Source organism: Mytilus edulis, chromosome 13, assembly GCF_963676685.1.
Source record: "Mytilus edulis chromosome 13, xbMytEdul2.2, whole genome shotgun sequence".
Classification (NCBI taxonomy): domain Eukaryota; kingdom Metazoa; phylum Mollusca; class Bivalvia; order Mytilida; family Mytilidae; genus Mytilus; species Mytilus edulis.
In genome coordinates this window covers 56,223,938-56,241,623 of record NC_092356.1, presented here as the reverse complement: position 1 = coordinate 56,241,623, position 17,686 = coordinate 56,223,938, and the positions used below count along the sequence as shown (strand labels likewise).

The following is a 17,686-nucleotide window of genomic DNA, read 5'->3' as shown; positions in this document are numbered from 1 at the left end:
CCCATTGGTTATAAAATCTTTCTTAAAGTAAATTAGGACGCTGATTTGTTATGGAAGTTTTTTTGCTCTGTTCTTCAAAAAGAGATTTATCACTGGATTGGTACTGATGTTAGATAGCAATATACATAAATTTTACAATCCCCTCTTCATTGCTTTCTTACAAGTTACGCCCAATGTTTGTTTCATATATGTGCATATGTATGTAATCAGTATTTTCAATAAATCTGATACCCAATAGTTGAAGGGTTCAAGATATTTCTTTTTGGTAAATCCATGGCAACAACCTGCATGTTTTACTAATAATATTGCAAGAAGGGGGAAAGATGGCAAATATTTTACCAAAATTTGGCCTAAAAATAATTTCAATCCCCTGAAGGGTACCTTTTTCAAAATATATCCATCACGAGTTCAATTTTTTTTTTCTATCGTCTCATTTTTTATTTATGAAAACTGTGTCAAAAAGCGAATGAAAAACGTTTTTGTTAACATTCGACCATATGTCGACATATAGTTGTTAATTTCTATGTCATTTTGTGTCCTCTGGAGAGTTGTTTAATTGGCAATAATATCACATCTTCTTATAATAATATGTTTATATTACAAAAATTTCTGGACTTACGAAAAGTAAGGACAGCTAACCAAAAAAAACACCATTAATATTTAAAATATAATATTGATGTTCTTAAAACTAACTTTGAAGGCTCGACTACTTTCATATTTGAAAAATTCTCTTCGATCAAAATGCAGGATCTACTTCCCTTCCGGAACACCAGAGATCACACCTGAGATCATCCCTGGTTGTATTTGGTTTCGTGTTGTAAGGCTTTTAGTTTTCTTTGTTGTGTTATGTATACTTCTGTTTGTCTTCTCGTCGGCTTTTGTTTTTCGCTTTAGTTGTGTCGGTTTGTTTTCGACCTTTGCTTTGATTTTTCCTTTGATATCTTTGGTCTCTCTTTTAAAATTTTACATCTTCTTCCAAAAGTACAGTTAAAAATAAATAGTGACGTTTGCAGAAGGAAAGATATTAGAGTTAGTCAGAGATGCACATATTTTTAGAGAATCGTATAGCAGTCATGCATACTCGTGTATGACCGAGTAGAGATCGAAGAGTGGTCGAATGTGGTCGCATATACGTAGAGATCGGGTAATGGTCGAGTTGGTCTTGGATGGAAAAAAATATAGATGTCGCGGTGATCATGAAGCGATCAGGCATTGGTCGAGTTAATCTGGACCACATATCGTACAGGTTGGCGTTGATAAAAAAATATGTTAAAACTAGGTTCACACAGCCCGATCAAGACAAATTACTTGATCGGAAGACTGGTCTGACTCAATCGACAATAATGTTCGGGATAGTCTACCTTGCTCGTCATCGATCTGACTTTCTACCCGAGAGTTTTTGACATGTCAAAAACATTCGTGTAAGGATCAAAAAGCAAGTCACTGGAAAAGAGATCAAGAATTCGTCGAGTAGCGGTCGAATTGACCGAGCAAGGGTCGTGTAGAGATCGAGTTTGGTCGGAATACAAAAATTTGACCAATCAGTACTCGATCATTTCTACCTTTGCTCGACTAATGTCCGATCCTTTCCAAATTAACTCGACCAATGCCCGGTCGCTTCCAGATCACCGCGACTTGTATATTTATATTATCCCAAACCAACTCGACCAATACCCAATACCTTCGCGTTCACATTCGACCACTCTTCGATCTCTACTCGGCCATTTACCAGAACACATGACTGTTACACGATTCTCTAAAAGTGTGTGCAGATCTGAATAACACTCATAACTCGGCTTCCGCAAAAATATATTGGCAACATTATTTTTAAATGTATAAAAATTCCTCCATGTACAGTATAAAATCTGGGATGATCTCAGATGTGCTGGAAGGGAAGAAAATCCTGCAATTTTGGCACTGGCGGATTTTTCAAATATTAAAGTACTTGTGCAATAATATTCATTGTTAGACTGCTGATGACTTAGTTATCTTTAATGGTTTTTAAGAACATCAAGATATTTTACCTGTTTTATTGGCTATTTTCTGTTTTGTCTGTCCGTATTTTCAGTTTGTCCAGAAATGTTTGTAGCATAAAAAAAGAAGATGTGGTACAATTGCCTATGAGACAGCTCTTTACAGAACACAAACTGACACAAAAATTATCAATAACAACTATAGGTCACCTTACAGTATTTTTTTTTATTCGGACTTTTTGTCGTAGTTTCACAGAAAAAATGAGACGCAAGACAAATATTTTTTATTTGGTGCGAATTTCTTTCTAACAGTAACGATACAAACTATTCAGCGAGCACACGTTTTGATTATTTGTTTCTAACATACTTTTGCAAGTTTGCATACACTTTCACAAACTATACACTCGCTGCAAATGCGTCTACAGTTTGTCATTCGTCGTTTGTTATTTCAAACGATGCATTTCTTTCTAATTTTAACATTAAATCAGTTATCTAAACGTGTTCTTGCCTGTCATAACTCAAAACATTGTCTAATATAACTCAAAATTTCAATCCCCTCTAACCAAACGATACATTTGTTTCTATTTCTGTTACGTTTAACACAGTATATATCAAACGGCACACAACGTTTACGAAACTTTGGTTTGAAAGAAATGCACACTTGATCTCTTGATATATATTAGTAAAGTTGTAAACTGTTTTAGAAAAGGTAAGCTCCAGGGGATTGAAATTCTACTTTGGGTCAAATTTTGGAGAAATATTAGACATCTTTGCCCTCTTTTTGCTATAATTTTAGGCAAATACAGGTTGTTGTCATACAGCAAAAAAAATAAACATCTTTATATATATTGCTATCTAACATAAGTACTAATTCAGTGACAAATCTCATTTTATGGTGTCATTTCCAAAAGAAAGCAATAAAACTACCATTACATATCAGTGTCAACTATGAGGAAGTTTTAATAAGCATTGCTTCCTCTTTACTGAGTTAGTGCAAGTCTTTTAAACTGTCCACACAGTGGTCGTTGTGTCAGCCACTGCCTCACCTAGATTTCTCGGCGCCTGTTGATGTCTACACCATCTTCTACGTCTTCAATAGACTCTACAAGCTCCGTCACAGCTATTAACCTGTCTCTCTGAGCTCTTACCACCTTGCCTACAAATCCAACTGCTTTATTTCTCTGTAGATATGTTAAATGCATGATTTTACTTGGACCTTCTACTGAATATAACCAAATAAACTGAGAATGTGTCCATGGGACACCAATAATGACCCAGCTAGCATATATAAAATTATAAAGGGTCATGTCGGGACGTAAGTGCGTACGGACGAACAAGGGTAACACATAATGCCCACTCCGAAGCGGCAGGGAATAAAAACATTCGAACGTTTTTATACTAAATATTTGCATACCCGACCAATTCCCGATTATCCCTACGACCCATATACGATCAGGTCGATCTGGTCTGGTCGAGATCAGGCTGAGATCGTGAATAGTTGATTTGGTCTAGCTAGTCGATTAAAGATTGTGAATTGATCGGAGTTATCGAATAAGTATTAATTCTGTTGTCAGGATGGAGTCGTGATAGAGTCGTTAAGGAGTCGTGAATGGTCGAAATGAAGGTCGTGTATAGTTGGATGGCGGTCGGGTAGAAGTCGTAAACAGGCCCGATCAAGAATTTGGTTTAGCTTGGTCGTGGAAATTTGGACAATCGGGATCATCGAGTTGATCTGATCGGCAGTGTGAACCTAGCTTTAACGTAGAAGCCAGATCTTTGTTTTTAAAAACAATGGAGTTTAGAAAAAAATACACGATTCTGAACATTTTAGATTTCGAGCAAAACGTGTACCCTGTTCATGATCACCTAGCTGACTGATATCGCCGTTGCTACTCTATGTGATAAGGATCAAGTTAATAATTCTTACTCGAAGGCGTGTTTAGATCGTGAATGTAGTAAATATTGACTTTAACATTTTTTCATGATTTGAGTTTGCATGCTTTGCTTCGAACAGGTATTTTATTCTATTTTGATTACAATTTTTTTTTTACAGACTTCATATTAAAGAAAAGAATATTAATAGAATCAAATTGAACAATAGATTACTTTAACAATGTTTTAAAATAAACCCATGTTTTAGAGACTTCTTATAAGAATAAAGAATTATCAATAACAATTGTGATATGCACTTGAATACATGCTTAAGAGGAGACTTATTTGCTTCAAGATTTCTAATTTAAGTGTATGTTTCTATATATACCCTAAGGGTGACTAGGGAATAGACATACGGTCACTTGACCTTCTTCCAACCTGCAGTAAAACGCTTGCCAAATTTGGGATATGTTTGTTTGTGCGGGATGTATCAACTTTGCAGCCACGTCCGGTCAGTATGGGGACGTTAAATCCGATGCCTTGTGTAATAGTACCACGCTCTTTGCACTTTTAGAACCCTTGCAACAACTCTTTTAGGGGTCCGTAGATAGCCTGTTGCTAGGTAAAATTAATGTCCCTATTCAATATACCCTTTTTTTTTTAGTGGTAGTCTAAATTTCCCCGACCAACATGCCGGATGACCTCTAATATTACACGATCTACCTATTGCATTTATTGTTAACTTGTTCTCGTCCTGAATATGCAGGAAATATTTGCCACTGGACGTTGAACAACTTACAATCAAGCAATTTATCTATATTTTTTCTATTCATAATATATATACCTCTTATTAATCTTAAGAAGGGCAAAATAGCAAAACTGTATATAAATCACTATTTTGCTGAAGCCGGCACAATATGCACTGACAAAATAAACCCAATCTTAAATTCAATTTATTAAGGTTCATTTTTAGAGGAAAACTTTAGAAATTTAAATTAAATAGCTTGAAGAAGGATTGTTGATAACCGTACGTACGTAATGGTGATCTATTGTTGTTAATTCATGCCTCATTTGTTCACTTGTGTAAAGTTGTAAAAGTCTCAATGGCACTCACACCATATCTTCTTTTTTATATTTACCTAAATAAAATATCAGGTAAGCTAAAACAGGAGTCGTAGCTTTAGTGTATTTCATTAACTCAAGTCAGTTCATCAAAAACAACCAGAAACGTATCTATTGGCTCGAGATAGTCTGGCGTCGGTTTCATAAAAAAACCTTACGATTATGATTAATCGTACGTAAAAAAAGTATACTAACGATAAGTCTTAGTCGTGAGTTGTTTCGTATCATTTCTGAGCTTACGGATAAATTTCGTCTCAAGTCCAAATACAACAGAAAGAAAATTAGAAATTATTTGCTTGAAATTCTGCACACAATTTAAGAACACAAATGGCTCTTACTGATAAAAAAAAACCGTTGTAAAGTTCATAGGAGATTACCTGCAGTGTGCACAGAGGTTGAGATCCGATAACTGTAGTAAGTAACTAACCTGAATCTACTGTTCAATAGACAGTCTTACAATTAAAGGTCAACTTTCACGTCAGATATTTTATGTGGTTAATGCCATTTTGATTTCCTGCCTCATGTCTGTGGTTTGCTTGGTACTTTGGTTAACTCCGCCAATAAATCTGACTGTCCGACATGCTATTAACAATATGATATAGAAAGTGATATTGACGGTTGAACCCTATCAAAGAAATCATCAGCTTTTACTCCCAAAAATGGTTCAATGCGTTAGACGCCGTTGATCTTGAGACGTCATGATTTCCTGATCCTGGTTCTTAGGTCACAATTTACACAACTTGTCTTTTTTGTACGAATAGTTTCCCTGCATGGTAAATCATTTCTCACAGAAATTTCTAACAGTACTTGAAGAAAGATTGTGTAGGCACAGGATCAAGAGTCAGGGATCGTCATTTCTTGAAAACGCACTGATTTAGTTAGAATTCTCCCTATAACTTGTGCAGTGTTTTGATATGTTTCTCTTCTTGAATATGAAAGTAGTATTTGCATGTTTAGTGGAATTTAAGGTATATTTATTTGTCTTTTCAAGTCCCATCTTTTCTGATGGTATTTTGAGCTTTGAGCAATACATGATTGAAGTAGTGTTCTGTCATTTACTCTTTACCGCATGCATATATGGCGTGAGGGATTGACATATGAGGTTTCTGTATTTGTTTGACCTATTGTAGCCGTTTTTGTTCTGTTTATATTCTTCCTATTTGGAGCTAAGGGAATTCTAGTTGTACTATATCCCAAGCAATATATATAACAGATCTTATAGCTGTATCCCTGTTTCACTGAGTGTCCATCTGCTTTACCATTTCAGTTTTATAGACACCTTCACTACACTTCTGTCATCCGACATAGTTATGACATTTACGTGTTCATTTAGAGACTAGCCTTGCTCCTTTCGCCAACTGGGTCATTGTCGCATTCCAAGCTATTTTTTAATTAACATAGTTTGGGTTCTAAGATAAGGTTGTTAATATGCCGTATCTTAAAAAGCGTTCCCATACATTCTCTTATGTCTGTAGTGGTGTCAAGAGAGAGGGATGAAAGATACCAGAGGGACAGTCAAACTCAAAAATCGAAAATAAACTGACAACGCCATGGCTAAAAATGAAAAAGACAAACAGACAAACGAAAGTACACATGACACAACACAGAAAATTAACGAATAAGCAACACGAACCCAACCAAAAAATAGGGATATCTCGGGTGCCCCGGATGGATAAGCAGATCATGCTCAACATGTGGCACCCGTCGTGTTGCTCATGTTATAACAAATCCGATAAATAGTCAAATTCGGTACGTCATGAAATGAAAGGGGATTGTTTTTACGACGTACGGAACATATCCGATATCATCTTTGAAACGGCTATTCCATACAGGTTAACCAACTCGTGATGGCGTCCGTAAAATCTACGTAGGGAGGATTTCAACTTCAGTGTCAATGTAGTTTCAACATTGAAGATTTCCAGTGCAGAGTCAAATGCCTATCTGATGGTTTTTTACCTAAGAAACTGGTTCTTTATTTTTGTTATGCAGACGAGTGCTCCAGATCTGTAAGCTACTGGTCTCTTTAGCATGTTTAAGCTCACAATGACTAGTGTATTATTCGAAATAAAGCTCTTGTACGTGTTGTAAATTTTAATATACATTTATGTTAAATCATATTTCAGTTTTAACACATACATAGTTGTAACGACGTATTTTTGTTTGATAGACATTTCTCCACTCGAGGCAATTATATTTTAATTTTTAATACGCGAAGCTCATATTTAAATAATTAAAATTTAACTGTTGAGATTGCAGAAATATCGAAGTACATGAGTTATAGTGGTGGAATCGAATCTGCTTCTCTTATGATTTTTAGCAGTCTTTTTCAAATATTTCCAGAAGGTTGTGTTCTTTATTTATATGACGTCATCAGGCATGATCGTCTTTATTCATGCCGTCACAATAGGAAATTAAAAAGAAATCAAGAAAGTTTAACGTCATTATTTAAAAATATTGACCAATAATTTATGAGAACAGATATTTCTCTGTAAGTAAATATATTTTTCTTACACTGCTCAAGACGAATGAAATAAGCACAACAATTAGAGAAGGGAATTTCAAAAAATGTTAGTGTCTATTTTTGTTTACAACAAAGTACTATGCAGTAGGTCTTGCTCCCGGGCTTGCTCTACTGAATCCAGGAATGAATTGTCACTGTGTCACAGTGCACTGTGTCGACATTGACCTTTGCTTGTTAGCGCCTTTATACTACATCCAGTGTCTAAAAAGCAATTACTGGAGTGGTTTAAGATTTTTGCATGACGTGTACCATTAGGATTAACCGTATTAAATTGATCAAACAGTAAATAAATATCACATAAGACAACAAAGATGTTTTCATTAAGTTTCCTATATCTTTTTAACTTTATTTATTTTAGCAGTAACAAGTCGAATATGATTCGAAATATTTTTATTATATTTTTTTTAATGAGAGGATATGGTATAAAGAGATACTTGACCTCTAACGAAAATGCATGTACATAATAAAATTGAGAATGGAAATGGGGAATGTGTCAAAGAGACAACCACTCGACCATAGAACAGACAACAGCAAAAGGTCACCAACAAGTCTTCAATGCAGCGAGAAATTCCCGCAACCGGAGGCGTCCTTCAGCTGGCCCCTTAACAAATATATAAATACATGTACATAGTGCAAGGAATAAAAGGTCTGTAGAATATTGTACACTAATTTTTCCTGGTACACAGGTCAAAGTCATGCAATCAGTGAGGGCATATATCCGTATCACAATGAATGTAATCGGTGCCGTTGTGTACGACTTTGTAACAAAACCGGATGTTTCATGTCAATTGTGAAAAGTTCATGAAAAATTCATTATATATAACATTATGTTTTGTTTAACATACCCAATATTTGGATTCAGATATAATGCATTCCAATTACATGATATTTCATTCTTTGAAAAAACTGATACGAAAAAGTTCTTGTAAAACAAATGATAGGACCACCTTCTGATCCCCTTTATTGACAAAATGTAAAGCATTGCCAATGCATTCAATAATAACTTTCATGTTGATAATACATTTATTTATTGTTTTAATAATATATTATAATGTATTTTGATTTTATTTTCGGTAGTTTGCATGCCATATTCAAGAGTTTTGTATGAAATAAAGAAACTTCAATTCCTCAAAAGATTTTTTATCTGCAGAGTTTCCTAAAAACAAAATACATACATTATGTCACTGGGGGGTTGTTCCAAATGACATTTTCTATATATAGCACGCCTATTACGAATTAACTTATGTAATTCAAAAAAAGAGTAGCTTTGAGGGGATTAAATATGTTAGTGAGTAAGGCTTGTCTATACATGATTTGTAGCATAAATTTGCTATGACACTTGTTAAAGGTTAAACCTAACCAATTAAACTTTACTGCATTTTTCGGTATGTCAATCTTATAATGGGGTGATACTGTTTTGATTTGCAAAAAAATGACGTCAGTTGGATCTATTTGTCCGATAAAAGGTACGTTTAGAATTCAAAGAAATGTTGCAGTGGGATTCATGCTCTATTTCTTCTGTGTTTATTTGCCCTTAAACCAAAAACAACACGTGTAGTTTCAAAGGACGTTGTGATAAAAAGGAAACATATCACTACTATCCATTATGAAGGTAAATCAAAATCTTCTTTCATTCCAAAAAACTGGAGGAGATCGGTTAACTGATTGCAATGGTTGCATGTTGAATTCGTGCAAGGTCAAAGGACAAATGTTTGATGTTTGTTATATACACGGAAATAGACCTTTATGAAATTAAGGAAATTACTAAACATCAAGTGCCACATATATATGATTATTTTTAGACTATTATTGATTTTGACATGATTAAACATATTTCCAAGCAAAACAACTGTAGGAAAATGTATAGTCATTTCTATTTCATTTTGTTCATCGTTCATGAAGGGAATGACATTTTGATTTTCAGAAGGAAAGGGGGTATACTTTTTTTCTTCTAAATAAAGATATTTTAATCCCCATTTTGATGAGACAAAAATAATCTGGTTAAGCAGATGACCAAAAAAAAATCTGAATTCAGATTTTTCCCATACCTTATAGTGTTTAATATTGGAAAAAAATAATTTGATTAATAGCGTTAAAAAAAAGGATTGATCGCGCTTTGCGCGAAAACAAATATTCGACTCCCCCTTGGAGTCAAATTGTTGCTCCCTAATTACTATTCCAATCAGGCTGAGCTAGACTGCATTAACAACTTTTGAAATGGAAGGTAATGCACTAGTTTAAACTCTTCTCATTCTTTGCTATTCAAACGAATAGTCCTCAACGGCGGGATTGGACAGTGAAATAACTAAAAATTCATTCAGTGAACGAACTCCTCTAAAAACAACCGAATTAACTCACTAACTCACAAATGCATTGACTATTCTTAGAGACTAATAGTCCCTCCTAAAAGATGCATTATAAATCTTACAAAGGCTGTAAAGATAAATGCTTACACAATTTAAAGTTGTGTATATTATAAATTTTTATGATTTTAGTCATTCCGTTCAACACAATGTTGTGCTCCATATAAATCTATTTAGTCCTTGTTTTGTTAAACTACGTACAGACGAAAACGTGATATGTGTTTCTTTAATTTTAGCCGAATTGAACTTTCAAGGAATGTCTGACTATCAATCAATAAAACTTGTGCTATGCTTTGTCTTTGTTAAAAGGATGTCACATTTTCTAAATTTCCTCTGACGTGTTGTTCTGATGACATTAATTGATAAAAAAAAATATTTGAAATGTATGATTATTATACAAAGGAAACTACTATCATACATCAAGTCTCAAAATAAAAAAAGAATCACATTTCACAACCAAACCTTGTGACAGACAAACTAATTTACAATACATTTAAAATGTTCATTAATCCTTACCATTTACAAATGAAAATTTAACCCTTACAATGGAAACATATCATAAGCAATGGTATAACCTTCATTAAAATAAAAAAAAATTGTATTCAAGTTCATACATATTACAATACACAAACAATCCAATTGAAATGTATAAATACGAGTCTCCTATAATACAAATACATTTCCAACAAAATATATGGAGTCATACACCATAAAATGTTAGGGACAAGAATGTCTTTTGATCGCTTTGAACGGCGGTTTTCCCGTTGTGATCGAGCTTTTAGTGTCGGGTTTTATCGTTGTGTAGTAGCTTTGACTGTTGTTCATTTCACTTGTATTTAACGTTAAATAAGGGTTCATGAATTCCCTTTTCTTTGTTGAAAAGATCTTTCTATCAATAAGTTTATTGACACATTCAATGTCTACATGAATTGATTTACTCGATGATGAAGATATGTTTGACTCCTGACAGTTTTCGAAATTTATAGAACGATATGAGTCTACCTCAGCATCTATATCATATGTATATTGTTCCTCTGAATTTAACGTTTTCATTTTAAGCTTTGATTTACCAGGAGATTCTATCGTTTCTTCAGTAGAGACAGCATCATCTGCAATCACCTCTAAGTAAGAAGGTTCAAATAGGGGTGATATTTTTTGGCTTTCGTGACTTGTATTATTAAGCACTGCCAAGTCAATTTCATTGATTGTCTCATATTTGGACGAGACATTACTAATCTCATCAATTGATCCTAATTCATGTATGCTTTCATCAAGAATTTTCATATTTTGTTTATTAATGTTTTGTTGTCCTACATGTGATTGTATCAACCTATTTCTGTAGTTACTTATGCAAATATTACATCCTATAGATACCAATAACACAGCGACAAAACCCGCAGCAAATAACCCATAGGCAAACTGTTGGTCAATTGTTGACACTGAAATAAATAGTATTTCTTTAAAAAGAACCGATACACTACAGATTATACATAGATCATAATTGCATGGAGGTTAATCATTTAAATTATTCTTATTTTTTTCGTTTGCAGTCCTCATGTGCCAAAAACATAAATACCTAATTCGACATTTAAAATTTTACTTTTTTATTAATAATGTTAACATGCAGGCAAAAATACTTATCCTTAATTGTAAACAAAACATAACAGTTTTAAAACGAGTATATGTCGCTCCAAAATGTTTCTGAATTCATATACAGTCAAAAAGGGTACTTTTATTTCTTTCGTTCAAATGTGTCCGATTTTTTACTCGCTCAAACGTGACAAAGAAATTCTGTCCACCGAAACCTGCCCACCTTTCGATTCCTGATAATCTCCATTATTTTACCGCTTACATGTCTTTTCGGAAATGATTAGATCGGGTTACTGCTGCAGTTCAAGGACAAAATAAATAAAACCAGTTATCCCAGGACATCCATATAAAGTTATTTGGGAGATTAAAAACTATCAAGGTGACATATATTACGACATCATCCACGAAAATTAAAATGGCAAGTTTGTCTGTTTCTCCTTTAGATTTAACATACATTAGGTCATATGGAACTATATATAGCCAGGTTGTCATGATGACAACATATCTTTCTTGTGTTTTACCGTATTTAAAGTTTACCTGCAGACATCTTTTGATGATTTTTTTATCCAGTGGTGTTAATAAACTGTTGCTTGTTGAACTTTTTTAAGACTGACGAAAATTCAAATATCAGTCTCAACAATTATTCAGTAATATTTAAAACCTTATTTTTCCACGCTTTACACTACCGATGCTAAATCGAAAGATCGGCTATAGCAACTCTTATTTCTATAAAAATATATGATAAATGTATACATATTTCCTGGTTTATTTTATGTGATATCGCTAAATATATATGGAGAGAACCACTAGGCAAACGAAAACGCGTCTCAAAAAGTTCTGCAGTTAGTGTTTCTGATAAATTGACGATGTTGTGTCGCCAAAAACAACATATTAATGACTGCATTAATCACATAGATATGCTGCGGGAATTCGACATGTGCATGGAATAGGACATGTTCCTGAATACTATATGCATATTTTTTTTATTAGAAATTGAAAACACCACGAGGGGAAATCAAAGATGTCAAATATCCAAAAACAGTCGATACACAGTTACTCAACTTACTCTTGATTTTATGAGTTACAAATCCTCAGTATGTTTGACGATTTTAGTAACCATTTGAAGCAAATGTTATAAAATGATTAAAAGGAAACAAGTAGTACTATCCTTACCAGTATTTTCTGTGTTTGAAAGAGTTGTCGGGATGTTTCGTGTATTTGATACATCAGATGGGAACGCTGTTTCTTCATTTTATTTTGGAATAGATAAAAACATTTATCATATACTTTATAGCATTGATATGATAGCTTTTGCATATGTGTAATGAGCGGAAGTGCACAAGCCATATCTTCCCACCCGGGCTGATAACCCATATCAGGTGCATCTCGTGCACAAAACCCATATCAGTGCCTCTCGTGTAAGTTACTTCCGGTGTTTCCGGCATCGGTTGTTTACTTTTCCATTGTGACGTCAGATATTTTTTATGACGACGTCAAAATTAACGGGAACTTTTGTGGGTAGTTTAGTACTTGCTAAAAAATGCCAATGACAATTATGAATCATTTTATAGTACAACAAACATGGAGACTCCGAGTAGTAATGATCATAAAACTCTTCCAAAATTTCAATGTTTCAAAATGCCTCTATAGGAAATGTTACTATTATTATATAAGGAGGTAGTGCTGCTGTTGTTGAACAATTATAGTATATTTCATTCATAATTTAACTTCTTTATAAAGTTTTTGACTGTTTTAGTTATTGCATTTATTCATTTGCCTTACATAAAACTATTGTCGGAAGTATATGATAAAGCGATTAATACATGGCCTTTTCCATATCAGCCTGGGTATCATCCCTCGACCCATATCAGCACCTCGACTCCGTCTCGGGCTGATATGGGGGTCTCGGGATGATACCCAGGCTGATATTGAAAAGGCCATGTATTAATCTCTATGTAAATCAATATATATATTATTAGGAATAACTGTAATCAAAAGACTTTCCGCGATCGATATAAGCTAACGAAAAAATGTTTGCATTGTAATATGTTGCGTCGAATTTTTCGACATACCAGAGCACATGTGATAATCACGAATGTTGATAGTTTAGTTTGATCAGTTTTAAGTGTTGTGTGCTGTGTTTTGTATATTGTATATTGCCATGACAGTTAGTCTTTCATTTTCCTATGTCTGTCCTATATCAAGACATTAGAAGTTTATCTGACTCGTTTTCATTTTTTATAAATTTGATTTCATTTATCGGTCTCCTCCTCCTCCTCCTCCTCCTCCTCCTCATCATCATCATCATCATCATCATCATCATCATCATGATCATCATCATCATCATCATTTTCATTTCTGACGAACAACAAAGAATTAAACAAATTACAAAAAAAATGAAAAGTATTTACCTGTCATCCTTTTAAACTCGCTTGAAGCAGGATTTGTTGTTGTTAATTGCCAGAAGTCTGAAGTAATATTGAAATATGAAATAAAATGACGAAACACACAATTTCCTCGGACTTCTAGAAAATGGTTACATATGTAATTATTGAATAATGTTGAATTGACTAAAGATGTGGTATGATTACTAATGAGACAACTTTCCACAAGAAACCAAAATGACCATAATGACAAAGGGATTATCAACTATAGGTCACCATACGGCCTTCAAAAATGAACAAAACCCATATGTTGATAGTTTAGTTTGATCAGTTTTAAGTGTTGTGTGCTGTGTTTTGTATATTGTATATTGCCATGACAGTTAGTCTTTCATTTTCCTATGTCTGTCCTATATCAAGACATTAGAAGTTTATCTGACTCGTTTTCATTTTTTATAAATTTGATTTCATTTATCGGTCTCCTCCTCCTCCTCCTCCTCCTCCTCCTCCTCCTCCTCCTCCTCCTCCTCCTCATCCTCATCATCCTCCTCCTCATCATCATCATCATCATCATCATCATTTTCATTTCTGACGAACAACAAAGAATTAAACAAATTAAAAAAAAATGAAAAGTATTTACCTGTCATCCTTTTAAACTCGCTTGAAGCAGGATTTGTTGTTGTTAATTGCCAGAATTCTGAAGTAATATTGAAATATGAAATATAATGGCGAAACACACAATTTCCTCGGACTTCTAGAAAATGGTTACATATGTAATTATTGAATAATGTTGAGTTGACTAAAGATGTTGTATGATTACTAATGAGACAACTTTCCACAAGAGACCAAAATGACCATAATGACAAAGGGATTATCAACTATAGGTCACCATACGGCCTTCAACAATGAACAAAACCCATACTGAAGTTTTGTGAGAAAAAAATTCAACAAATTTCTTTATCAAACGACTTTTTTTCAAGTTAATTTCAATCTATCAATTGTTTTGTTAATATTTTAATTGGACTTTTGTGTAAAAAATATCGAAGGTAACACTTCAGCAATAAACTTTGAAAAAAAGGTAAAAAAGTAGTTATCAAAATATCAGAAAAAAGAAACAAAAAAAATAAAATGTTGTTCTCGAGGTCAAAAATTATAGGACAAACCGCGAAAGTAAACAATGTTGTACCTCTGGAGTAAATATGTGTTTGCTTTACAAAAAAAAATAGTTTACATTGATGACTCAAATGATATTTCCTTGATTAATCAAATATTGTTTTAACAAATCTAATTCATTGAAATATGATTCAAGTATCACTTAATTGCAGTAGTGGAGGTGCAATATTCACGTTGGTGTTTTGTGATTCGTGTTGATTGTTGTCGTTGAAATTTTTATACAGTTTATACGGAGAGTAAATGTATATGACATTGAGACAACGCCCCAGTGAGACATGACCAAAAGACAGAATTATAATTCGATGAAACAAAAAAAGTAAATATAAAAAAAATACAAGGTTTTTTCCGCTCTCTTAACCAAAAATATCCTGTTGGTTTGAATCTAGAATGGGACAGACGACACCAAAACATTTGCAGGTCTTATTATAAATTCGAGAACACAGAACTCATAAAAGCAACACGTGTTAGTTTAAGATTAGGTTAACGTATAATTGTAAAAGTGAGATAAGACCCATTTTTGCAGCATGACTACATATATACATGATTTTTTGAAATGTGGAATCATGATTCCAAATAATAACAATTACCAGGTTTACGGTTTGCATTTATGGTTACGTTTGTCGTAGTTTGAATTATGTTTAACATTAATAGTTCATCTTTAGAATCATAAACCTGAATTGCTTGGGATTTTTACCTTTATCTGTAAGTGTTACTTGTTGTTGTGAAACTTGTTTTCTTAATTGCATTTCACATAGATATACCCCAAAATCCTCTGCAGTAACATTATCAATCACAAGGTTGTACTGGCTCTCGTCTTTTTTAACATCTATCGTGATCATTGTGTGCCGAGGAATATGATCGTTTATCTCATGTCCATCAGTTAAAATCAAATTATCTCGGAGCCATCTAAGTTTTGCTGCCCCTTTCGGTTGTTGACATATCAGTATAGCATTTTCTCCAATATTTGCATACTGAATTGTTCCTGAACCTCCTAACGTGAAGCATAACGCTGAAAAAACTGTTTGTAAATAAAATTGAGAATGGAAATGGGGAATGTGTCAAAGAGACAACAACCCGACCAAATAAAAAACAACAGCAGAAGGTCACCAACAGGTCTTCAATGTAGCGAGAAATTCCCGCACCCGGAGGCGTCCTTCAGCTGGCCCCTAAACAAATATATACTAGTTCAGTGATAATGAACGCCATACTAATTTCCAAATTGTACACAAGAAACTAAAATTAAAATAATACAAGACTAACAAAGGCCAGAGGCTCCTGACTTAGGACAGGCGCAAAAATGCGGCGGGGTTAAACATGTTTGTGTGCATATCATCGTATAATAATAAGTAAAATCACAAAAATACTGAACTCCGAGAAAAATTCAAAACAGAAAGTCCCTAATCAAATGGCAAAATCAGCAGCTCAAACGAATGGATACCAACTGTCATATACCTGACTTGATACAGGCATGTAGAAAATGGTGGATTAAACCTAGTGTTATAGCTAGCTAAACCTCTCACTTGCATGACAGTCGCATCAAATTCCAACATATACTCAACAGTAATGCTTGAATCCAAATAGTTGAAAAATCTAAATAAGATGAAGAGCATTTAGAGTCAAAATTTCCGGAAGGTTATTCCAAATATAGGTAACTAAGAATAGATGATCTTTTCCTGACATAATATGGTATGATTGTCAATGAGAACACTATCTATCACAGTGACATGGATTTTAACATGTTTAATTCATTACAGTCAACAGTAAAAAAAAACAAAAAAACATTATTTTCCAAATTTACTGTTCAAATATGTCAATCAGTATTTTCGAATGGCAATTGATGTGTCCAGTTTTGAATAACTAATTTCATAAATACGTTCAACATGTTGTAAAACGTTTCAAATTGGTCAATCTCATCAACCTTATTTTAATTCCTATTTTAAATATAGGACCAAATATTATAGTTTAATTCTGTATTATATATTTCTGGTATTCCTATCATTTCAACATTAAATCCAATAGATTAAATATAAGTCTGTTAACTCTATTTAATTTGAATTCTACACACAGTGTACATTGATACTAATTACTCTTACCGTGAAGTAAGAAAGCAAAAGAAACTGTCACTTCCATGGTGTTTACTGAAAAATGAATAAAAGTTTATTATGAGAACTTGTTTTTATACAGTTACTTCATGCATATATGTATATTTTTTTAAGGGTATGTTATTTACTAAATTAGTAAACTCAGCCATTTGAGAGTCATTTTCAACATGTCATATTCAGTGCAGTGCAATCAACATGGCTTTGCTGCTTGCGTTTTATTAATTCTGCATTGCACATGACTTTCACAATTTCAAATAGAATTTCAGCAAAGGCCTACGGGTAACTCAAATTACTTTATTTTTCATAAAGCATTACATGATACTATATGAATCAGCAGATTTATCATTGCTTGAGATGTTCAACGACACGTTAAATATTTTACTTATAGTTGGGTAGATAACATTTATCTTTCGTTATATGCTTCTTGTTCATTATGATTAACACGATCACATTGATTTCAAACCATTTTAGAAAAGCACTGTATACACAGACTTTTATTTACAGACAGGGGCCAACGAATCTGTTGGCTGACTGTAACTCATCTGAACTAGCTATTTTTTTGTCGACTTCATTCAATCATTTTTTATAG

General features: G+C 33.5%; 1 protein-coding gene across 1 annotated transcript in view; it reads right to left on the bottom strand.

Annotated features, from left to right (window-relative positions):
* Positions 1 to 11,135, bottom strand: part of LOC139500419 (uncharacterized) — a 31,398-nt gene extending 20,263 nt beyond the window's left edge. The window contains exon 1 of the mRNA XM_071289158.1: positions 10,854 to 11,135. Within this exon, the coding sequence (XP_071145259.1) occupies positions 10,854 to 11,135 (282 nt within the window). The remainder of the gene's footprint in view (positions 1 to 10,853) is intronic.
* Between the last annotated feature and the right edge of the window lie 6,551 nt (positions 11,136 to 17,686).